This window comes from Mustela lutreola, chromosome 2, assembly GCF_030435805.1.
Source record: "Mustela lutreola isolate mMusLut2 chromosome 2, mMusLut2.pri, whole genome shotgun sequence".
In the NCBI taxonomy this organism is placed as follows: domain Eukaryota; kingdom Metazoa; phylum Chordata; class Mammalia; order Carnivora; family Mustelidae; genus Mustela; species Mustela lutreola.
In genome coordinates, this window is record NC_081291.1 from 66,827,252 (window position 1) to 66,849,827 (window position 22,576).

General features: G+C 48.9%; 1 protein-coding gene across 2 annotated transcripts in view; it reads right to left on the reverse strand.

Annotated features, from left to right (window-relative positions):
* Window positions 1–3,729: 3,729 nt before the first annotated feature.
* ITGA9 (integrin subunit alpha 9) overlaps window positions 3,730–22,576 on the reverse strand; it is a 326,629-nt gene continuing 307,782 nt past the window's right edge. For both annotated transcript variants that reach the window (XM_059162100.1, XM_059162101.1), the window contains exons 27-28: window positions 20,270–20,389; window positions 3,730–8,226 (exon numbers count right to left, since the gene is read on the reverse strand). In XM_059162100.1, the coding sequence (XP_059018083.1) occupies window positions 8,128–8,226; window positions 20,270–20,389 (219 nt within the window). In that variant the 3' untranslated portion in view covers window positions 3,730–8,127. The remainder of the gene's footprint in view (window positions 8,227–20,269; window positions 20,390–22,576) is intronic.

Genomic DNA, 22,576 nt, shown 5'->3' on the forward strand with positions numbered 1-22,576 from the left:
CAAAGAAAAGAAATAATGGAAATGAAAAGTTCAGCATAAGAGATACCATCAATAAAATCGTAACAACATTGCTGACAGACAGTGGCTACACTTACCATAGTGAGCCCTGAGTAATGTATGGAATTGTTGAATCATTATGTTGTACATCTGAACCTGATAGAAGTCTGTATGTTAATTGTACTTCAAAAAAAAAAAAAAAAGAATATCAAGTGATGCCTGTGTATGGCCATCAAACATATTCCACTAGAATGAAACTGTAAGCAACTTAAGATGTAGTCTGTGAAATCCATAGCAGGAGAGTTTCTAGCTCAGGTCCATGAGGGGCCATGGGAGAAGATGTTCCTTTCCACAGGCATGGAAGTAGCCAAGGTCTCCTCCAGAGGCACTGGGGAAGTAAAATGCAGTGGAAACTTAATGTAGAATGAGGTGTTGCAACCAGAAACAAGAAACTAGGTATATAAACACGCCAACGTGAGTACATCCTTAAAAAATAAAACACAGCATGAGCTCTTAGGCTCAATACTACTTTAGTGAAACACACAAAATAAAACCAGGTATATTTCTAAGGCCACGTGTTCCATTCATCAGACTTGGTGCCTCTGGGAGAGAGGGAAATGTGGTGGGCTGGGTAAAAGAGAAGGCACAAATCAAGAAAAGATTTCATAGGGGCTCCTGGGTGGCTCAGTGCGTTAAAGCCTCTGCCTGAGGCTCAGGTCATGATCTCAGGGTCCTGGGATCAAGCCTCACATCGGGTTCTCTGCTCAGCGGGGAGCTTGCTTCCCCCTCTCCCTGTCTCTGCCTGCCTCTCTGTCTGCTTGTGATCTCTGTCTGTCAAATAAATAAATAAAACCTTAAAAAAAAGATTTTGACATGCGGAGATGAAGAGGAGAAGGGAGTTGAGGGAAATTGGAAGGGGAGGTGAACCATGAGACACTATGGACTCTGAGAAACAACCCTAGGGTTTTGAAGGGACAGGGGGTGGGAGGTTGGGCGAACCAGATAGTGGGTATTACAGAGGGCACAGATTGCATGGAGCACTGGGTGTGGTGCAAAAATAATGAATACTGTTATACTGAAAATAAATAGTAAATTAAAAAAAAAAAGATTTTGTATGGGCATAAACGATTAACCAACTCTGTGCAACTGAGGTTCCCACCCCCACCACAAATAAAGGTTTTCCATTTGCTCACATCCAGTCAGACTTAAGGATTGAAAAGGTATGTACTTAGGATTTAAAGCAGTTATATTCTGCATATCTTATACATGGTGTGGGTGGTAAGTGTTAGTTGTCTTCAGTGTCTGGTGGTTGACTTCCGCTGGCTGGCTCAGTTGGTAGAGCGTTGTTACCTTTGAGTAACAAGGGTAACTTGTTCTGAGTTGGAGCTCCATGTTGGGTGTAGAGATTACTTAAAAATAAAAAAATCTTTAAAAATTATGTATACTCCTCTTATTCCTTAATAATATGCTCCCCATCTTCCTTTGTGGGCAGGCTCATTTCTTTAATGACTAATTCCTGGTTAGTGTTGTATGGAGCTTCTGGGAAGGCTAATTAAAAGGGAGGAGACATGTGCCATTTTCTCCTCCTCCTCTATTGTCAGCTTGGAATGTTGCCATGATGGCTGGTACTCTGGTAGCCATCCGAAATCATGAAACAACTTTAAGAATGGAAACAACATGCCTAGAAAGATAGGAGTTGATATCCTGATGATCTATGAGTCTGCTCTATGAGAACTTGATGACCCAGACCTGGTCTTCTTTAATGTGAGAGAGGAACATACTTCTGTCATGTTCAAACCAGTGTTATTCTGGCTTTTTTCCTATTATATAGAGCCAGATATTCTCTTAACTGGTAAGGTGAGTTCTGAATGGTTGTCAATTTGGAGAGAATTTCATTTTTCTTAATCTGTCATTTCTTAGAAGAAAGGTTTCCTGGAAATACTTTTAAAAGTGCCCCGTTTCTTCATCTATCTGGGGGTTTCAGAGGGTACTAGTTATACCGTTGCTGTGATTTGTTTTAATTTTAAGGATCTCTTTCTTTTTTTTTTAGAGTTTAATTATTTGACACATAGAGATAGTGAGAGAAGGAACACAAGCAGGGGGAGTGGGAGAGGGAGAAGCAGCCTTCACGGTGAGCAGGGAGCCCGATGTGGGACTTGATCCCAGAACCCTGGGACCATGACCTGAGCCGAAGGCAGACACTTAATGACTGAGCCACCCAGGCACCCCTTTAGGATCTTTTTCAATTATAGAAGAATCATATTCAATAAAGTATAAAATGATCTGGACTAAACTTGGAGGCACAGCAGAAGTCTGGCAGCAAGCCTAGATGGCACGGTTTCAGGATTCAGCCCAGAGGGGGCGAAACCCTCTCGTACCCACTTCAGTTGGATGTGTGCATAGAATGAATAGACGTGATCTCAGGGGTCAGGCGGCTTTGCTGATAGATAGCTGCCAATTGGCCTGATAACGTAGGCAGAGCTCTAAGTAAGCACTTACATTAATTCTATTACTAAGCACAGTAACCTGCCGAACAGGCAGACTTTAAAAATCAGAGGCAATCCGGTGGACTGAAAAGAACCTCTCAATTGAAGGGAGCTGGCATTACTAATTGGTGATTTTTCTACCTCTTCATTTTGTATCTTTTGATTCTTTTGAGGTTGTCCAGACCTTCTCCTGGCTCAAGGAAACAGGTTGGGCAACCTTAGAGAAATGTACTTAATTAGTATTAGTGATGGTGGCAGGTCCTGTGAAGCCGGAAAGCATCCGGAATTAAAAGGCTTGAAATTACTCACTGGACCACTGCCCTTGGAGTCAGGCTCATCAGTGCTCTTTGTTGCAAACAGATCTCTTCCCTTTCTAGACTTGCAATTTGGGATCTCTTTTGGCTTAGCAACTCACACTTTCCCAGATGTAATTTTACTGAAAAAATAATTTGCATATGCTTCATTGTGACAAAAGAAATGCGTGCTTATTGTAGAAAACTAAAATTCAGTTAAGTAAACAACAACAACAAAGCAAGCTAAAACGTTGACACTCCCATCTACCTAAGGGCAACCATGTTTAACCCGTTGGTGTGTATCTTTCACACCCCCTTCTGTGTGGTGTATTTGTGCATGAATTTTAACTACAGGGCAGCAAGGTCAATTTTAACAAGTATAAAGGCAGTAACTAATGAAATAGAAAACAAAACCCAGTAGATCTGATTGGGACAGCCAAAGGCTTATTCTTGAAAAAGACTGGTAAAAGAGGTAGATCTTTATTGGTCTCCTCTAAGGGAAAAAGAGAAAAACACACAAGTGAACAACACTTGCGGTAAGAACAGGGACATAACTAGACAGAGGGAGATCACTAATCTAAGAGAACACGATGTTTGTAAACGTGTAAGGATGCTACCAAAAAGTTCCTGGGAAAATGCTTGGTGACTGGTGGGAACATGTGGAAGCAGTCTACTAACAATGAGGAATCCACTCCATTAAATTTGTGCACTTTTATCTTAAGGTCAAGGTCCCAGGGTGTGGCCCCGGGCAGGTGGGTGAAGGTGGTGGCTGAGGGATGGCGGCCAAGGATGGAGGAGAGTTCAGCCACATTGAGGGTTTGCTTGTGCACGACTAGATAGACCAGCAGGTGCTCTTCAATGCTCATGAAGTACCGCATTCAAAGCCCGCCTTCAACATTCTAGAAAGGTTCAAGTTCTGCATTAGCAAAGAAATCACAGATCAAACTCCTGAATCATTTGCAGCCATTTTTTATTCCAAACGTGTATTTTTGTAAACCTGCATTTCCCAAACAGTGCAAGTGAATTAGAAGTGACTGCATAGACTTGAATACATGTGACTTTGTAAGGAGGAGCTCCCCTCCCACCAAAATTCCTTAATGGAAATGTACATGGATGCATCAGTCAGGTTCTGGAAGTGAAGTTAGCGTGGGTATCTGCCATGCAATTAATCACTCTTAAAGCTTTTAAACTCACTCTGCCCATCACACCGTGCACATTAGAATTAAAAATAAAAAACAAAACCTTAACAAAGTCTGAAATCTAGATCATTGTGCTATAAAGCATTGCACCACATGGGAAATTTGTCCATTATTCCCCTAATGTGCTGAAAATCAGAAGACATTCTAGAAGGTTCATATTGGCCCTACTGGCTCTGTATCCTCCCTTCAGCCATTCTTTGTTTCAGAAAATATTCTCCACTCTGTATACCACCCCTCTATATAGCAGAACAAAACGTCCTGGAAACCCCTGTCCATTGGAACATTTCTGAAATGACACTCACTGCCTGCCTTCTGTCTTCTACAGGGCCTTTCCCCTGCATGACCGTCCTTTTGCAGCGCCTCTAAATTCCACAAGTTTGAGTTCAGGGCTAGCAGGTTTCACCAGATGCACATTTCCGACATGACTTATGTGTAACTGCATTCCCCTGGCCATCATGCCTTTTTCAAAAATAATAGTCGAATAACCTTTAAAAAATGACCCTGCTACGGTTTTAACCAGTGGCATACAGCACACATATCATGGGGGATCTTTTATACTTCCCCCTTGAAAACAGGTCCCGGATGTTCCTGCCTGCAGTTTTCTGTTTGCTTTTAATCCCTTTGGTAGGCTATGCATGACTCGGTGAAGGAGGACTATTGCATTTTCTACAACATGTACCAGACTTGGAATCCTCCTGGTGATGGAATTTTCCTGAAGAGCTGACTGAAAGAGCAGATTCCTGATGTGTGCCTGCCAGTCCCCATAAAGGCAGTGGACCCACTCCCTTCTTCTAGCACCTCCTTGTTCCTAACTTCATGGCCTCTTCTTGGTGACAGGTCTAGCACTCACGGTGCGGATGTTCCCAACTCGTGAGTCCCATATTAATGAAGCAGAAGCGAATCATTTTTGAACAGAGGGCAAGATTTTCCTCAATTTTGACCAAGGTCCTTTTTCATATTTAAAAACCGTCTCCGTATTTCTGACAGCAAAAACCATACTGAATCCACAACTAAAAGCGGCAGCAGCTGTGAGAGAGAGTATCTGATAGGATTCCACAGTGGACCCGTTCGAGTGGGAAGGTTAGAAACTGGAACGTGCTTCAGACTTTTAAAAGAATATTCTGGAGGAGTAACGCACAGATGCCATTCACCCTGTCTGCTTCCCCAGAGAGTCTACGGAGAGCTTCTGAGCTGTGTGGAGTTGGTAAGATGCCCAGCAGAGAGCAGGCTCACAGTGTGCTTGGCTTCTTTATCACCGTGTTAAAGCGTTCCCTGTTGACTCACCTGTTGCTCGGCCCCATCTAACACACAGAGGCACCAGCCTTCCCCAGACAGATTCCTGGAGTTGTTGCCAAAATTTGCTTCTGGTGATGCCAAGGCCATTTTTTTTTTTTTTTAACTGCCTTATGAAGTCTTCATGATCTCCTGAGTATATGACTACTCATGTGGGTCTACTATTTGGAATGGACCAGAGGCAAAGAGATCCTGGCTCCGAGACTGCCCACGGGAGCAGAGTGAGTCACCCTCTAGGCCACCCCCAGCGCACCTGCCCTCCCTTGTGGGAAGCTGGTTAGTGGCTATAGATGCGTTTGTCCAAAGCTGCTGATCACGCTGATTCAGGCTTGCCACCGGAGAATCTTCAGGGGGTTTATGAAAGGACAGCATGACATGGTGAACGAGAATCCATCACAGGAAAGCTACACGTGGGGTCTCCTAAAGGAATCCACACTCCACACTCCTCTTGTAGGGGGGCCAGGCTCTCCAGGCAAAATGTGCCTGCAGTGTTCTCGGGGGAACTTGCAGCAGGTGCACCATTTCTGATGCACTGCAGGGGCCCCGTAAGAATCCTCGAAATGAGTGACTAAGACCCACTCAAAGCTGCCTTACTACTTTGGAGAAAAGTCTCAGGTCAACTCTGAGACCTGGTTTCTTTGCCTGCATCTGCCCAGCAGTTACCTCTGTGCCTCCATCCCTCCGTTAGGAGCAACATCCCTAACTTCATTCTAAGACCTGCCTCATTCATGCCATGGACCCTCTGGCGTGGCCATCTCTTCCCTATTCACCACAAGGGGACACGTAATACATACACCATCTTCCTGCATCAGAGTCAGCTGCGTAATGAGGCAAGAGAAGAGACTCATGTTCCATGCCAGGTTCGCAGCTGTCCAGCATCCTCCTGATTCTGCCCCAGCATGAGACGTCTTTGCAAATATAAGCTGAATACGGGCACAGAAAATCTGTCTCCTCTCTGGAGTGGAGTTCTGTGTCTTTGCACCAATGGTCTCACACCCCAATATGTTAGTTTCCAGCAAACGCAGCCCTGTGAGAAAGATCCTTCATCTTTCTGGTTTCATTCCCATTTGATGCTGTTTGTTAGGTACTGGGGGCCTCCATGGGCTGTAATAAGCCAGGGAGGACTCTGTCAGACCCTGCTCTTAGCCACACATTTTTTCTCTTGGCAGATGGTTTGTGGGGACGGCAGCCAGAGCTGCCCCAGTCACTGAATGTTCACGATGGACCAGGCGCAGTGCTGAACACACTACACCTGTCATGCCATCGCCCTTTAAGAAAATCACCTTGCACTCTGAACCGGGCGGCAATGCGTCTGATAATACACATTGCGAAATGGGGAGACTGGAACTGAAGGCCACAACTCAGCATTCACACACTTGGGGGCAAGGCTCATGTCAGTGCTATGCTCAGATCCCTGTGCATCCTTTCTTTCACATTGTTTCTGGAAGTCCCCCCGAGGGTGGGGGCTGGGGTGCATTTCCAGCTCTCCTTTAGAGGACCACCTTTGGGCTATCAGAGCCAGTCTGCCAGCAGGAACCAAGAGCGGGACTTTGAAACCTCCCGTGGGTGCAAGAATTTGAAAGCTCAGCTTCCTTGCCTCAGTTTGGGACCGTTCCTCATGGGATCAGGCTGAAGCTGCCTTCCGCGGGATGTCCTCTGAAATGGCACCCTCACCTGGTTTCCTCTCCTCTCCTGTCCTGCTTCCCTCACACCCCTACTGCTGTCTCCTGGGCATGGGACACTCCCTTAATCAGTTACTTGCATACAAACCCTTGTATCAGAGTCTGCTATTTGGGAACGGTACAAAGGACAGGTTGAATGGTCATCTCTGGGAAGGGATCTGCAGTCACCATGAGCTGGGACAGCAGGAATGGCAGGGGACGTGGAGACCTCCGAACTCGATGAAAAGGCCACGCACCACAGCATTCAGTCACAAGTTTGGGCTCGGTGGGCTCCGATGTAGTCCTTGTGGTATGTGGACCCTGATGCATAATATCCAGGATGAGACATCCTGGTAAACCTTCGGAGGTTTACCAGATGACCAAATGGCCTTGCTCCAAGCTCTCAGCTATCAAGCCAAGTGGAAGGAGGGTGTGATGTCTGCTGTGTAGGTGATGGAGAGCAGACCTAGGCCAGGGTCAGGTTTTTCTCTCCAAATGCCTGCTGGAAATCTCCCAATGAAAGGTACATATGAAAAACCACTTATAGTTCTTTAACACATTACTTTGAACTTGACTCCTGGCCATGAAGAGGTGAACCGTCTCAAGGGTCTCGGCGACCCTACAGCTCACACGCAGCTCAGCAGCCTGGTGGACTCATCCCACGAGGTTTCTTCAGATTATTTTATCTGCACGTCTCTGGTAACAGCAAGTTCCAAAGTACGATCAGGTTTTTATCCTTCAAAATTTGTATGAACACACGTGTCCTTCCAAGCTTTCAGACCAGATATCAGTGCTTGAGTGAATTATAGAACTATTTAATAGAAATAATAAAACATCGATACAAATATAAAGACATAATCAGTATAAAAGGCTTGTATTTATAAAAATACGTTTAGGTAACAGTTTTCCCCTGAGGGTTGACCATGCACGTTGCATCCATAAATATCGCTCAGCTCTGGTGCTTGTTTTTCCCAAGTTCGGAGTTCACTTCTGAAAGGAAACGGGTGGTGGCTCCAGTCCCGTGACCTGGCCGGAGAGGCTGCCCCAGGTTGGCTCCTGGGCTTGGTAACGTGAGGAAGAGAACAGCATCAGTGGGGCCTCCGAAAAATCTGGAGAAGATTCTTTCTTCCAAATATGGAAGATACAAAGATCAAGGACGATGGGTGAATTGACTGGGTCCCGTGGCTGGCGTGGCAGGTCACTGGTTTTTCTGGACCCAGTCCCAACCATCTTCGTTCTCTTTCCGGTTTTTTTCAGCTTCAATGATTTCTTTGTACCTTCGGCGAAAGAAGCCCATCTGAAAGGCAGAGAGGGGAGAAGATAGGTTAGAATGCTGGAGAATCAGTAGTGGTGGTCCCCTGGGTGAGGAGGAGGGATGATATACTCATAGATCTGGGCGGGCTCGGAAAACCCCTGGGATGAGACCGCTTTAGGAAAAGCATTTTTGTGGTACTACCTTCCAAATGCCTGGACTTCATGCAGGCTCTCTTATGACTGACTGTTCCTTGCAAAGTGCTTCTTGTGGCATGTTTCCCAAATAGTATGCCAGGGAACCCTGGTTACTGACCATGACTCAAAGACATTTATTTGGGAGCCAAACAGGTTTTGTGGTCAAATAAGATTAGGGAATGCTGTGTTCTTTCTTCCTCTGAGAGTTATGGAATGCGCAGGAGAAGAGTCAGGGTCTAATAAAACCCTTAGTTAAGGGATCTAAGACATTCAGGGACTTAACATTTCCTGAGCTCATTTGGCTTTTGATAAACCCATTACTATCCTGGGAGACATTAGTCGTTGGGTAATTGATAAATACTGCTCTCCCAGAATAGGCTGGTAAAAGTGTCTGCAGTCTACCTCGCTGTCCCTCTAGGTCTGTAGGTCTGTCGGTCTGTAGGTCTGTCCCTTTCTGGCAGACCTATGAGACATGCCTTGCCTGCACCCAGCCAGAAGTGTGGACTCCCCGAGATTTGGCACCTCACCGGATCCAGGATGGCAGTTTGCTATAGCTTAGTTCTGGAAACGCCTTCCCCTCTGACATCTTACAGTTTTTCACATCCTGGAGGAAGAGTTTCTAGCTCCTCTCACCCGGTCATCACTGACTGCTGGCGGTAAGCCGTTTTCGCAGCCCAGAGCTGATCTTCTCCCATGCTCAGGGGGACATGGCATGTCTCATCCTTTGTCCACTGGCCACTGTTTCTGAGGTCAGACATCCGTTCCTGCCTCTGCCCTCAAACATGACTGGCTGTGGGTTACTCCCGCCCCCTCTCTTCTTGGGTACGACAGCCCTCAGGTACATGACTAGTTTCCCCGTGGAACATACTGGCAGGGGAACTGGTCTTACAGCATCTTTATTGGCTTCCTTCTCTTCCCTATCTCACTTTCCTGCTCTGATCAGTGTTTCCTGGGGTCACCTTGCGAATCAATTACCCACCCTCAAACCCCTGTGTCAGCCCCCTTGAATGGAGGGACTCCAACAGCCATACATGTTAAGTCTGCTGTTGGCCGGTCTGTGGCACGCTGGGAAGATGCTCACCCCAGAAATGTCTGCAGCGTGCTGCCAAGAGCAAATGTAAGCCCTGAGCCGGGGAGTCATCACGCAAGCCCAGCTCTCAGGCACACATCTGCCCCAACTCCTTCAGTCCGAGCTGAGCACCCACAGTCCTGATGGTCACAACTCTCCCCCCACCCGCCCCAAGAAGGGGCTGACTGGCCTCACTGAAGATGAGAACTGTCAAGACGGCTGCCAGGAAGCATTTCTACCCACGTCGCCAGGAGAACCCCGAGGGTCTGCTTTGAGTGGAGTCAGGGAAGGGGTAGGTGCGGTCTGAGTGACCTGGAGGAGGCTTTCTTTAAACAACTGGCGAGGGCCTTGTGTTCTGAGCATCCCTCCTCATGGGCAGTTTTGCAGACAGACCCTGGTTTCCCAGGTTCTGCAGCCCTGGTGGTTTCTTCTCGGCACTCATCAAAACCCAATCTTCTGAGCCTGCCCTCCAATTCCCCCCCCCCCCTTTCTCTCTCCTTAAATCTCTACCACCTTCTCCCCTCTGCAAAGAATGTGGAACAGGGGCTTGGGCTAAATATTCTGGAAAAAGGCCCTCAGAGGACACCAACAGAAGGTCAGAAGGGCAACCTTCGCCTTACTAGAAAGGTCTAAGGCATTACTGCTTGGAATACTGTTACGATAAAGATGTGGTTGATGGAGCAAATGTGTCACAGGCACCTTCTGTGCTAAAGAGCACATAATCATGAGGCTGAGGCTGGCTGTAACTGGGAATGAGATTCTGGAGCACAGAACTCTGCCCACGGAGGGCGGCCTGCTTCACGGGTCCCACGTTATGTACTCTCAGTTCCAGAGAAGTAACTCGTCTCTACTGTGGTGCTAATTAAGCTGGATTTCAGCTGTTCCCACCTTATCTTTCCCACTCGTCTTAAGTCTTAAGACTCCCAAAAGGTAAGATTTCGCCTGTTTTGTCACTGGAGCTGAGCATATCCTCTGAACCTGGCAGGAATGATAAATGGCAAAAATGCCCACCATCGGGGCGCCTGGGTGGCTCAGTGGTTTGGGCTGCTGCCTTCGGCTCGGGTCATGATCTCAGGGTCCTGGGATCGAGCCCCGCATCGGGCTCTCTGCTCCGCGGGAAGCCTGCTTCTCTCTCTCTCTCTCTCTCTCTCTCTCTCTCTGCCTGCCTCTCTGCCTATTTGTGATCTCTGTCAAATAAATAAATAAAATCTTAAAAAAAAAAATGCCCACCATCCTGCATTCCCCTCATCCAGGCCCTTTACCACAGGACTCTATGGCAGTTCCCAGCCCCAGGCAGGGGCCGACTCCCCACCTTAAATCTGCACTGGGACTTGTTCTGACAATTCTGTTCCACTCTTAGGCCTCAAGAGGCCTGCCATGCTTCTGCTTGTTCCCTCAGGACCCTACCTGGCCTCCATGTGACTGAGTCCAATCTCAGGGAGAGTGCACCCAGCTGAGGCCCGCCTAGACCAGCCAACCACCCAGCCACCTGCAGGTGCACACGTGACACGTCTAGCTGAGACAAGACAGCCCCCCTGTTCAGCTCAGCCCGACCCACAGACCTGTGTGCTATGTGGATGTTTGTCACTTTTAAGCCATTAAACTTTGGGGGGTGGTTTGTTATGCAGCATGAGGTAGCTGATACAGTACTCTGTGTTTTTTGGTCTGATTTACTGAGTGAATCAACACCCACAGGAAGAGAGGCAGAGGGATAGCCGATACGGTTCTGGGTCTAAGGAGCATCACTGTGCCTTGTCCTGCTGAACAGACAGACTTTTCTTGTTCATCTCCAAGCGGCACAAAAGTCGATTTATTTTCTCATGACTATGCCAGCATCAGGATTTGAAATAGAGTGTGCAAACCATCTAGCAAAGACTTAGAGTACCTGGATTCCCTGTCTCATGTAGCTTGCATGTGCTCACGTTTTTAAGGGTGACACTTGTTACCAATGCTGTGAATGGCACCATTGTCTCCTGCAGGCATCTAGAAGCAAGCTCTTTTCTATCAAGTAGTGTTAGCGTTAGTCCTAAGAACCACCCCCCCCCACACCTCTGGAATGACTGGAACGCTGCTCCCAGAAACAGCCTTGCAAACTCTGTGCCCTGCTCCAGCACCGCAGCTTCTCAGAACACTTTGTCCCACCTAACCTGTGGGTAGTCTCTTCGATGGAAGGTTGGAGCCACTGATGTTTGCCCTGTCTATGAAGCTCAAAGGCCATTTCTTAAAACACAGTCCCCCCTCATGGTTAGTGATTGCTAGGTACAGTAGTGCAGGCTGTGCACTGCTTGTAACGGGGATGGTGCCCCTCACATCACAGATATCCTGGACATGTAAATGCATTACAACTATCTTCCACCAGATGGCAATAGAGTGTCGTGTCCTCCCCACCCCCTCCCCGCCGCCCCCGTCTCCTCCCCCCTCAATGAAACAAAATTCACAGTCGGTTTTCCGAATTTTCTGACACAGGGAAGTAAAGTTTCTGGACGAAGGGGTGCAGCTTAGTAGTCTGCACAAAGATGCCATATAGGCTAGTGGGGGTTCTGTCAAAAGAATACACTCTCTTGTGTGATCAAGCTAACTCCATTTCTATAAAAAAGAATATCACCTTTGTGCTTTTGTTTAGAGCCGAGTTCTGGTGTTTGATATAGGACCCACAGCCCAGGCTCTGAGTTTCCTGAGCAATGGCCATCAGAACTGTGTCCCACCAGGCCTACCCAGTACTCAGGACAGATGTGGCAGAGGGAGCCCAGGGTCCTGATTACCGCTCACGCTCGACTACCTCCTTCCTGCACCACGGGGAAGGTCATTTTCTGGCTGTGTCCCAGAGCCTGAAGGCAGTCTGAAACCTCAGCTGAAACCCAGTGACAGTTTTTTATATTGGTCCCCAAAGTAAACTCGGGACTGCAGCTGTTTTCAAAGAGTTTTTGGAAATTTGGGGTAAACTGAATTTTCCATTTTTATATTGAAGTACAGATATCGTAAAAACAAAGAGAGTCATACAATTCTGAAAATAAAGATAAACTGAGACCTCAAAGACCCATGCGGCAGGTCCTCCTCTCTCTGACACACACTCTCACTCCCATTAGTCCTCACAGTTACTTCCAGGAAAACCTTTGAGACGTGCCAGGCAAACCTGTTTTTGCTGCCAGCCGAGCTCACTGGGAATGATCCGTGAGGAGTTTAATAAACTGGACTGTCGGCAGCCACGCACTCAGTTTCAATCCAACGGAGTCCATGTTGTCCTGCACTTTTTCTGAAACCTTCCAGGGCTTGCCTTGCCACTTGAAGGGCAAAAGGCTCTGTTTACAACTGTTCTATCTGTAATGGAGGAAATATTCATGGAAACCCTAGAGGAGAGACTCAAGCCAAGCTTTGCTCAGCAGCAAACAGGGGTAGCAGTGTGCTTTCTTGCTTTTTGTCTTTGCTGGGTCCTGATAGGAGCCTGCGGCCCCACAGAGCTGCTCCCTGAGTCCTCCTGACAGACTCGCACAACTTTCTGATGTAAACTTGTATCGAAAACCTCCCAGAAAACAATTAGGGGAAGAGCAGATCTCCTCTGAAGAACCCTCACTAGGGAGGCATTGCGGGAGGCCTGAGGCCTAGGAAGACCCCTCTGGGGTCTGCACCAGCCTCTTCCTTCCCCGACCCTTTTGGGGTGAGTGAGGGACTAGCTACCCAACTCCATGGCATCTGGCCTCCTGTTCAATCCCCACCCCCGCCTTTCTGGCCCTTGGGTGGTCTCCTGGGCAGCCGTTCCAAGGACCTCGGACAAGCTCCTTCTTTGGACTAACTCGCGGCCTCGTGTCTACGGGTCTCTTCAGATACTGGAGTATTTACACAGCATGTCTCTGTCTTGAGATGTCAACTGTACAACATCAGCCCAGTATTTACTTCTGCGCATAAACACGTCCCCACGGAGTGTCTCTGGCACATGGTTTTAATTGAGACAGTGTGAAGGATGTTTGTGCGTGTGTGTACACACATGTGCACGGATATCTGTGTCTTCATTCTCTGGAGGAGAAGCAAGGATGGGTTCTCACAGCCTGGCTGGAGGGAAGGTGATAACCTAGTGACCCCTGGAGGAGCTGCCAAACCTTACACATTCTCTGAGCCATTTCACAGATTTATTTTCTCAAGTGTTTCTGCTTGAGGTCAGGAGTAAATGCTCTCAAATAAAAACCACGAACCCAAAGCCAGATTTAAAGCAGCAGGCTCTTGGAACAGGCCCAGCGGAGGGTTCGAGGCCGCCCTTTCCTGCCACGGCCTGCCTCCTCGCTGCTTGGGAAGGGGAAGAGCCAGGAGGGTTCTAGCTTTTTTGGACAGGGCCTGGGCACGGGGCTGGCGGGGTGGTGGCATCTCCCTTTTCCCCAAGGCATCTTGGCTCGCAAAAGGAGCAAAGAGGTGGGAGGGGAAAGGTTCCTCGGTTGAACGAGGACGGGGAGGACACAATGTTTCTCCTCCACCGAGGGGTGGCCCGTGGGTTTTGGCAACTGCCCGAGGGAAGGAGAGAGAGGCATTCAGAGAAGTCGGGGGGCCCTAAATGAGGCTTTTTCTTCTAAAGGGAAAACATCCCCGCATCTTCACTCTCTTGCCACCTGACTCAGAGGCTGGCTGCAGGACTTGACATGTGAGTCCCACACAAGGTTGTTGGCCCTGTGGGGCAATCGCACTTTATTCTATAAACGGGCCTTTCTGATTGTCGTGAAGAGGCATGAGGCCTGGGCCCGGGCCACTTCAAACTCCGTCAGGAGCTAAAGGCAAGGAGAGGGGAACTCATTTGGTTTGTTCTCCTTTAAAAGAGTTTCACATTTCAAAGTTTTCTTCCTGCGCAGTGGCTTGGCAGGCTGCTGTAATCCTCACACATAAAGTTTAAATTATGGCTCCCAGTGTCTGCTAACATCCCAGCTTTGGGAAAGCTGGTTAGGATCCATTTCAGTATTTGAAAAAGCGTCTGGTTAGTTTGGGGCCCTGGTTGTGGATTTTGTGCCTGAGCCAGGGCCTGCAGTCGCCAAAGCCTAACGATGCCTGGGATGTCAGCGGGTGGAACTTCGGGAAGGCCCTGGGGTGTGCCCAGAGGCAGACAGGGAGGCTGAGTGGGAGGTGGAGAGCCTGGGGTCCCGCTCTGGAAGAGGCATCTGCCGACCCGTAAGGGGTCTGACTGGAGACAATCAGCGGACGACGGGCACATTAGTAGCACCACCGTGACCGGCAGGAGGGCTCAGGGGACAGTGGTTCAGCACCTTCATCTGGCCATGTCCTGCTGACCTCTCCAGGTGTGGGTACTTGGCTTAGCCACCACAGCTGGCCACTTAGCTGCATTTCCCAGAGGTCTTCCAGGCTGAGTAAGGGCTCTTTGGTTGACCGCTGTCCCTTTTCCCAGAGCCTGTCCCCCTGTAGGGACCTGGTGCTGTCTACTAGAGGAAGACACTAGCCATCCTCCAGGCACCCAGTGTGCTGACCCGCGGGCCTGCATGGCACAGAATTCATCCACACGGCCACCTGCTCTGTTCCATCTTCAGCACCACGCAACGATCGGTGTCTCTGTGGCACAATCCGGGGAACCACTATTTTTGGCTCAGCAGCTCAAGACAATGGCAAGCAACCAAGGTAGCAAGATCAGGGACTACTCTCACCTTCAGGAGATGGGGCTCCATAAGATAGAGGACTTGTAAGGGGCTCCCTTGGCTTCAAAGGCCCCCGTGAAGCAGGTCCCAGTCAGCAGGGGCAGCTGGGTACCACTTCGTGGCTTTCCCCTTGACAGGAAGGGAGGGAAGTACATATGAACTGTGGCAACAAGCCTGAACCATGAAGACCTCCCACGGTAGTTAAATGTCAAGCTGGCCTCTAGCCCAGCTAATCAGCAGACTTGTACACACTGGACTGTCAGTATATCAGATCTCCACTAGCTACACCGAAGGCACCTTTCTTAGGTGGCAGACACAGGAATCACAGTGGCTAGGGGCTCTGTAGGTGAAGTTTTAGGAATACGCAGGTCTTCAAAACTAATTCTACATTTTGCTTGCCATGTCCAACCTCCTCTAAAGTCCTCATTCTTAGTCATTTAAGAAAGGAGAGGTTTGTCTTGAAGAAACTTCCTTTGCCAACCTCCTTTCTGCTTTGCAGTCTTGCCTGAAGAGATTACCTACCCTGAAGGCTGCGTGCGGACATGAGTGTTGCACTAAAGTTTACTTTTATTCCCTTTACCTAAAGGAGCTGTGATTTTACTTGTGATGCTATGGAAGAGGGAGGAGGTTTCAAATACTTTAAAACAATAGTGACTTTAAAAGAAAAGATTAAGAGTCTGCTCACTTTTCTGGACAATGTGAAGGCGGCAGATGGAAGGCGACCACAGACCCTTTGCCCCTCTTCCTATTAAGACGTGGGGCCTATTTCCACCCGCGCTCCCACCTCACATCTGGCTTGGCAAGTGACTGCTTTGACCAACAGAGAACAGTGGAATGAGGTTAGGCCAATTCTGGGCCAGCCTTTAAGAGAACCAGCAACTTCTACCGTGTTCTCTCGGGCCCTAAGCCATCAAGTAAGAAGAGAGACCCCTCCTCGGGAGGTTCTGAGTCTACATGGAGAAAAAGCTGTTGCACAGCAGAGTCTGGCCTCCCAGCCATCTCACCAAGTGCCAGCGGTGTGAGTCCCCCAGACAAGACCAGCCACCAGGTAAACGTCACTGAGGGATCCCACTCAATGTCTTGGGGAGCAGAAGAATCCCGCAGCTAAAACCTTCCTGGATTTCTGAACCATGCGTTTGTAAGATATAATGTAATGGCTGCTGGAAGCCACTCAACTTGGGGGCGGTTTGTGACGTAGCAGTGGCTCTGTGGTACAACACCAAAGCCCACAACGTGGGCAACAACTCCACCACCCACCGTGAAACCTTGCCGGCGTGAATGCCTTTCGGGTGTCTGCTTGGCTTCCTCCTTTTATGCGACTTGGCCCAGCCCCCTGCCTCCAGTCACAGTGGTGGACCTTCTCTCACCCAGACTTGCAGAACTGGGAATGAGAGGCGGCTGGTCAGCCTGGGACTGGGGCTAGAAGTCACCGAGATGTCCTTCTCAGAAGGGTGGAAGGAAGTGTGCGGAGGCAGGTCTGCTCTGGGAGAACGTGATGCAGGTGTGCAGAGGGGCAGCGGTGAGGAGCTGTGCGGGAAGAAGGGAGTGAGGGGAAGAGGGGTTGTCTGGCTTGGTTTCCGGATGCTTTCTGGGTCTGCATGTACACGTTTCCTTTGGGGTCTAGGCGTACCCTTGCATCCTTAGAATTCTCTTTCTTGCTTAAGTGGCTGTGAATGGATTTCTGTTTTCGTTCATTTGTTTGTTTTTGCAACTGAAAGAAAGGGCCTTGGTGAAGTCTGCGATAAGTATGTTCAGCCCTGGAAACTGAAGGGAAAGCTGGCTGGACCAGTGAGGGGACAAGAATGTCCTTCTGCTGACCTTCTCCCTGCTGGGTGAGGGCGACTGGGAGTGACCCAAGCCCAGTCTAGTCTCCTATAGGCACCACACACCCAGAATGCCTCACACCAAGCAACTCTTTCTCCAAAATGACTTCAAATCCTGCCTTCCTTACTTTGGCTAAGGGAAACCATCTATTGTCTCAGCTAAAAACAGCAAAGCACTGCTACTTTCATGCCTTTGGACCTCCCCAGTCCAACCGGCCACCAAGCCCTGCCTGCTCTCATTTGCTCCCCTCCCTGCCCCCTGTGGCAACTGCCCTAGCCCCCAAAGTGTCCCCAGGTCTCTCTCCTGAACAGATCTGGCCACCCACTGCTCTGCCTCCAGACCCCCAACTCCTCCCCTGTCCCTGGGGCAGCGGTGCTGCCACAGCCGAGGCAGACAATCTTGCTGCAGGACGCTGCCCGCCTGGGACACGCCTCTCACAACCTGCTCACTTTCTCACCTCCTCTTCCTCCAGAGGGAATATCCATCTCATTTACGAAACGTTCTCTGACTTCTCTCAGGTGCTTCTCTGTGTTAAGCTCAGGGCCAAGTAAGCCTTTTGCCTGTGTCTTTTCTATACCTCAAGCTAGAGGTGAGGGTCTCTGTTTTACTGAGGAGGAAACTGAGGTTCAGAGAGGGCTACTCTCCCAGGCCTCACCCTGGCGAGCAGGCAGACAGGTTCTAGTGCACAGCCTTCAGCCGGCAGAGTGCTGCTCTCACCTCCCACATGGTACTCTGTGGCCTTTCCATCCCCCTTGGGGTGAGGGATTAACAGTACCTTCTTCCCAGCTTCCAGAGAAGCTTGGGCACACTCATCTCCCTTTATTATGTGCCACGTGCCACATGGGGAAGTGTTCAAGGGTAGGGAGGAGGCACAATCATCGTTGTATCCAGCTCCTACCCAGTGTCTGGTTCAAAGCAAGTGTTCAGTAGATGTGAGCTGAAATGAAATATTGCTTTTGGATGCTTAACAAAGTGGTTTTGAGCCCACAGCATATCATTCAACTGTGTCCTTAAAGCTGTTTCAGACCATTGTCTTCCATCTCATTGGTAATGGCAAGACCTTGTATGGGGTCAGTGCCACCACCTGCTGCCATGACTCTGCTCTCTCTCCCAGCCCAAGGTAGAGGGTGGTGTCTGCTTCTCGGGTCTTGGCTCTCTGGATCCCATATAGCTGGGTGACATCCGGGTCCTGGCTACCCCATGACATCCATCTCCTGCAACTGCGTTCTTTAATAAACATAGCGGAAGCACAGCTAGGTAGGAAGGAAGAAAGAGCCTGTGCACAGTGCTGGGACATACCCTTGGATAGCAGAGCTCAGGACGGTGGCCAGGAGGAGGGCATGCTCATCACAAACAGGAATGGGGCACGGCCACCACACTCCCCACTCTATGTCCCCATCTGGTCTCACGCACCCAGCCTTGGAGGATTTCCTCTCATCCAATAAGCCCAGACAAAGGCAGAAGGAAGAAATACACCCCGCCACCCTGCACAACCAACCAAAGCCCCTTCTGTCTTCTCAGATCCCAAGCACTGAGCTGGCTTTGTTCTCTATGCACAGACCAGAGGTGGTCCAGTAGGAAGGAGATGGAGGAGGATGGGGGAGCTGACGACCTATCTGGCCACACAGATGAAACAAATGACAAACTGGCAGATTTTTTTTTAAAGGTAATATCCACTTCTGGCAAATAAATAGGAAAATAGACACTTTTGATACAGTGCTTGTACGCGGGTAAATCGGTATAACCTTTTTAGAGGCAATATGCGGCATGTAATAAAAGGCTTACAGCATGCGTTTCCTTTGACTTGGCAATTCCATTTGTAGGGTTTGTCTTTAAGCACATAATGAAGAATTTGTGCAAATATTTGGCTCTGAGGATATTCACTGTGGCACCGTTAAAGGAGGTGTGAAACCAGGAAACGCCTAAATTCCCACGTCCTGGTGTTGGATGAGTGAGGGCAGACTGTGCAGCCTCATGACTGCGCAGACAGGGGGTTTTTAACGACATGGAAAGATGCTCACAGCACTGTGTTTGGAGAAGAAAGGGTACATGGAAAGAAAAGCACGGGAACATAAGATAAACTTATCTTCAAGTCATATAACTCAATGTATTTTCCATGAAACCTCCAGATACTCTTTCAGGTGATGTAGCTCTAAGTTCAAAGCAACGAATCCCATTGTGAGTCTGAAAAACGTGTAATAAAAACATTGCTTTTCCTGTTTCTAGACTTCTTGGATAAAAGTGTATTTATTAAGCTTTTTTTTTTTTCAGAATTAAAAATTGGACCCACAGCTTTGACTTTAGAGGTCTTATACCTTAAAATATATCGAGGACATTACTGGAAAATTCAACATCCTAGTCAAACATAAGTAGGTCCCAGGAGAATGCTTGAGCTACGTCTTTACACAGTGAGGAAGGTCAAGAAGAGACAATGCTGCTCATCATGGTTATTCTGGGATGTGGACTTCTGAGCGTTTTACAACTTTTTTTTTTCCTCACTGACATGTTACAAGGTCTGATGGATGAATACAAATTATTTTGTAACCCCAAAGCAGCTGATTATTTGAATCTAAAGCATCTGTCCACAATGATATAAAAGGCCATTTCTACCTGCATCTGAAGCCGGGAAGGAGCCCTGGAAAAGCAGAGGGTCCCTGGTGCTATTCTAGGAGAATCAAGAGCAGACAGAGGTTCCCCTCATCTGGAAAACTACTATCCAGTGGAAGAGATGTACCTTCGTTAGGTAATGACTGTGATGTTGTTACCAATGAATAGAGAGCCTCTGAAGTAAAGGGGCTCCAGATCTCTGAGAGTGTGAGGCAAAGAAACCATAAGGTGAGGACATGCCCCTTTTTGAGAAAGTGACAGGAGGCAAGAAGGATGGGCAGGTGTTCCTTGGGGAAGGAGGTGGGGCAAATCTATCCCTTGGCTCACCTACAAGGGTTGGGAGAATGTACTGACTCTTTGGGGGAAGAAATCATTTTCCTTTTCTACATGGGTAAAGAACAAAGAATTGTTCTGCAATCCATTTGCCTGCATATGTCTGTTTTCTAAAGTAAATGGTGAGCCACTCCAAGCCCGGCTGTTCCTCCCCAGGCTTCTGTTGTGGTGTCAGGCCCTGATAGGAGCGGCAAGAAAGGTAAGAACAGACCGGGGCTGAGACATTTGCTGTCCCTCTAAAGGTCCAGCCCCGGCTGTGAAAGGCCTCAAGAGGAGCCAAGATTCCACTGGCGCCTGCAGGGGACCCTACCCTCCCTCCACTGTACCTGCACTTCGGAGGAAGTCCTAACGGGACACTTCTTCCAAGAGTTCCCCCTCTGGTGAGGCGGAGGGCCAGGCATCCCTGCGTGGGCCCCACGATCACCCCAACTCACCTTCCAGAGCAGAACAGCCAGCAGCAGGAAGATGAGGATTCCCACCAGCAAACTGATGGCAATGATCCAGCCCACCACATAGCCCCGAGGCTCCAGGTTGTGCAAGGCTTCGAAGACAACCTAGGAGGCAAAGCAGAAGTGGGGATGATTCTCAGAAGTACTGAGAGCAGGACAGAGCCCGGCCAGGGCTTGACATCTGGATGGAACTACAGATCTGTCCAGACTGTTGTGACCAAAGCCGGGATTTTGGTTCAGCGCTTTTCTGCTTGTAGACTGATGGATTTTTGACAGGATCGGAAAAGGCCCTTGAAATCCAAGTCCCAGTTCTGGAAAGGGTTGTCACAACAAGCCTGACTTCAATATCACGTGGTAAGGATCTCAGAGGATGCTGTCCGTTCTTGATTCAGGCAATAACAGTCTCCCTTTCATTACGGTTTTGCAATGAAGGGTGTGGGCATGCCCTCCATGTAAGACTCTACTCTTCCCAAGTGTTCACCTCACGGGTAGCTTAGGACAATCATTTGGTCAATGCCAATTGCCTGACAGACTGTCGCTCCACTGGGGCCAGGACACCATCTGTCTCGGGTTTCACACAGCAGGCCCTGCCTCCTGAAGCACTGGGCTCTGGGTCTCCACAGGAGCCAGATGCAATCCTGGCCCATGCCACAGGGAGGCCAGTTTCCCCAAGTTTTCTGGAAACTCAGCGGTGCACCAGACCTAGCCATCGACCTGCGAGTCAACTGGGTGCTCCTTTGCCTCGTTCCACATCTGGTGACACAGCAGATGTGGCCTGAAATGGGCCATGTATAAGGATTTACACTGCAAAAGCTGGCAGATGAGTCAGGGCCTCCCGCCCCCCCTGCCAGAGAACTGATTGCTCAACACATATTAACACTAACTGTACCCTCTGGCTCTGTTTTAGCCTCAATGGTCATGGTAGAGTCTGGTTTTGTAGAATTCAAAGCAACCATTGTGTCCTTGCTGTTCAGTAACCTTCCCTATCATGCACTGTCCACTCAAGCTTGCTGCAAAACAGATGAAAATTGCATGAAAATTGCAGTCATTGTTTCCTTTGGCTGCCTGGCTGGCCCCCCACCCCCCCAGGTCTTTGTCCAAGCTGGGTCATCCCCTCCTTGGGGGAAAGCCATCTAAAGCCAGCTGGATGCCAGAGGCTCGCGGAGGCTCTGCCTTTGCCAAGAAGCCTCACTTACCCTGGGAGCCTGCTGTCCTGCCCCGTACCCCCAAACCACATTGGGTGATGGGGCCCAATACTGACTTACAGTGAGCAGCACTGTTTATGTCTCCTTTTAGAGCCTTGCTCCCAGCTCTCAAATTCTTCCCAAATGGTCCTCTGTGTCAGGCTTTATGGTTTTCTTGCCATCTCTTGTCTAGTTCACACAATCACCCCAAGAGGGCTTCAACACCTGCTTTATAGATGGGGACCATTGAGGCCCAGAGAGGACAAGCCTTTTGCTCTGGTCCGTGTTGCTTAAGTCAGGATTTGAACTCAGGTCTAGCAAACCCCAACTCCCCAAATCGAAGCTTGTCAACATCACACCATAGAGTGCCTAGCCGATGGTGGCTCTTCTTACAGACTAGCCCTTGGTTAAATGGACCATTTCTCAGCTGTGCCCTGATGATAAGGAAAGCCAAGTGCGAGCATCTCGATCTCACTACATCCATCCCCACAGCTCTGGTAGGAGGGCAGGTGTGTGCAGTGGGAGGGGCTGGATGGTCATTCAGGATGCAGAAGAGCTGCCATGTTCGTACCTGCAGACCCTAAATCCAAAACATTATCTCCAGGAAAAGGAGGCAGAGCAGAGACCATCCCTTCCTGCATGGGGACAAGTGAAAGAGAGCTGCCTACACACACAGTAGTCATTCTGGGAATGGAAAGGAGGCACATACTCACTGGCTGTGTGACCTTGGGCAAGGTACTTTCCCTCTCTGCGCCTCATTTCTCTCATAAGCAAACTAGAGGTAAAACAGCACCTCCTTAAGGAATTCAAGAGGACAATGCGCACAGGGTCCTAAGTCTAACACCTGGGAGAGCCCATCCTTGACAAACGGAAGGAGATTTTTCCATCAGTATTGGCAGGAGGGTATTTTTGAGGTTATGCATGCTTGGCTACTCTTTAATTTAAAAAAACAACAACATTTTTGATGTCTAAGATGCAAAGAGAAAAGAGAACACAACCCAAGGCACAACTCACTAAATTTTTATATACTGCATGCTAAATGCACATGTAATCAGCACCCAGAATAAGAAAGAGAACATGTCCAGTGCCCCCAGATGCCCGCTTTGCA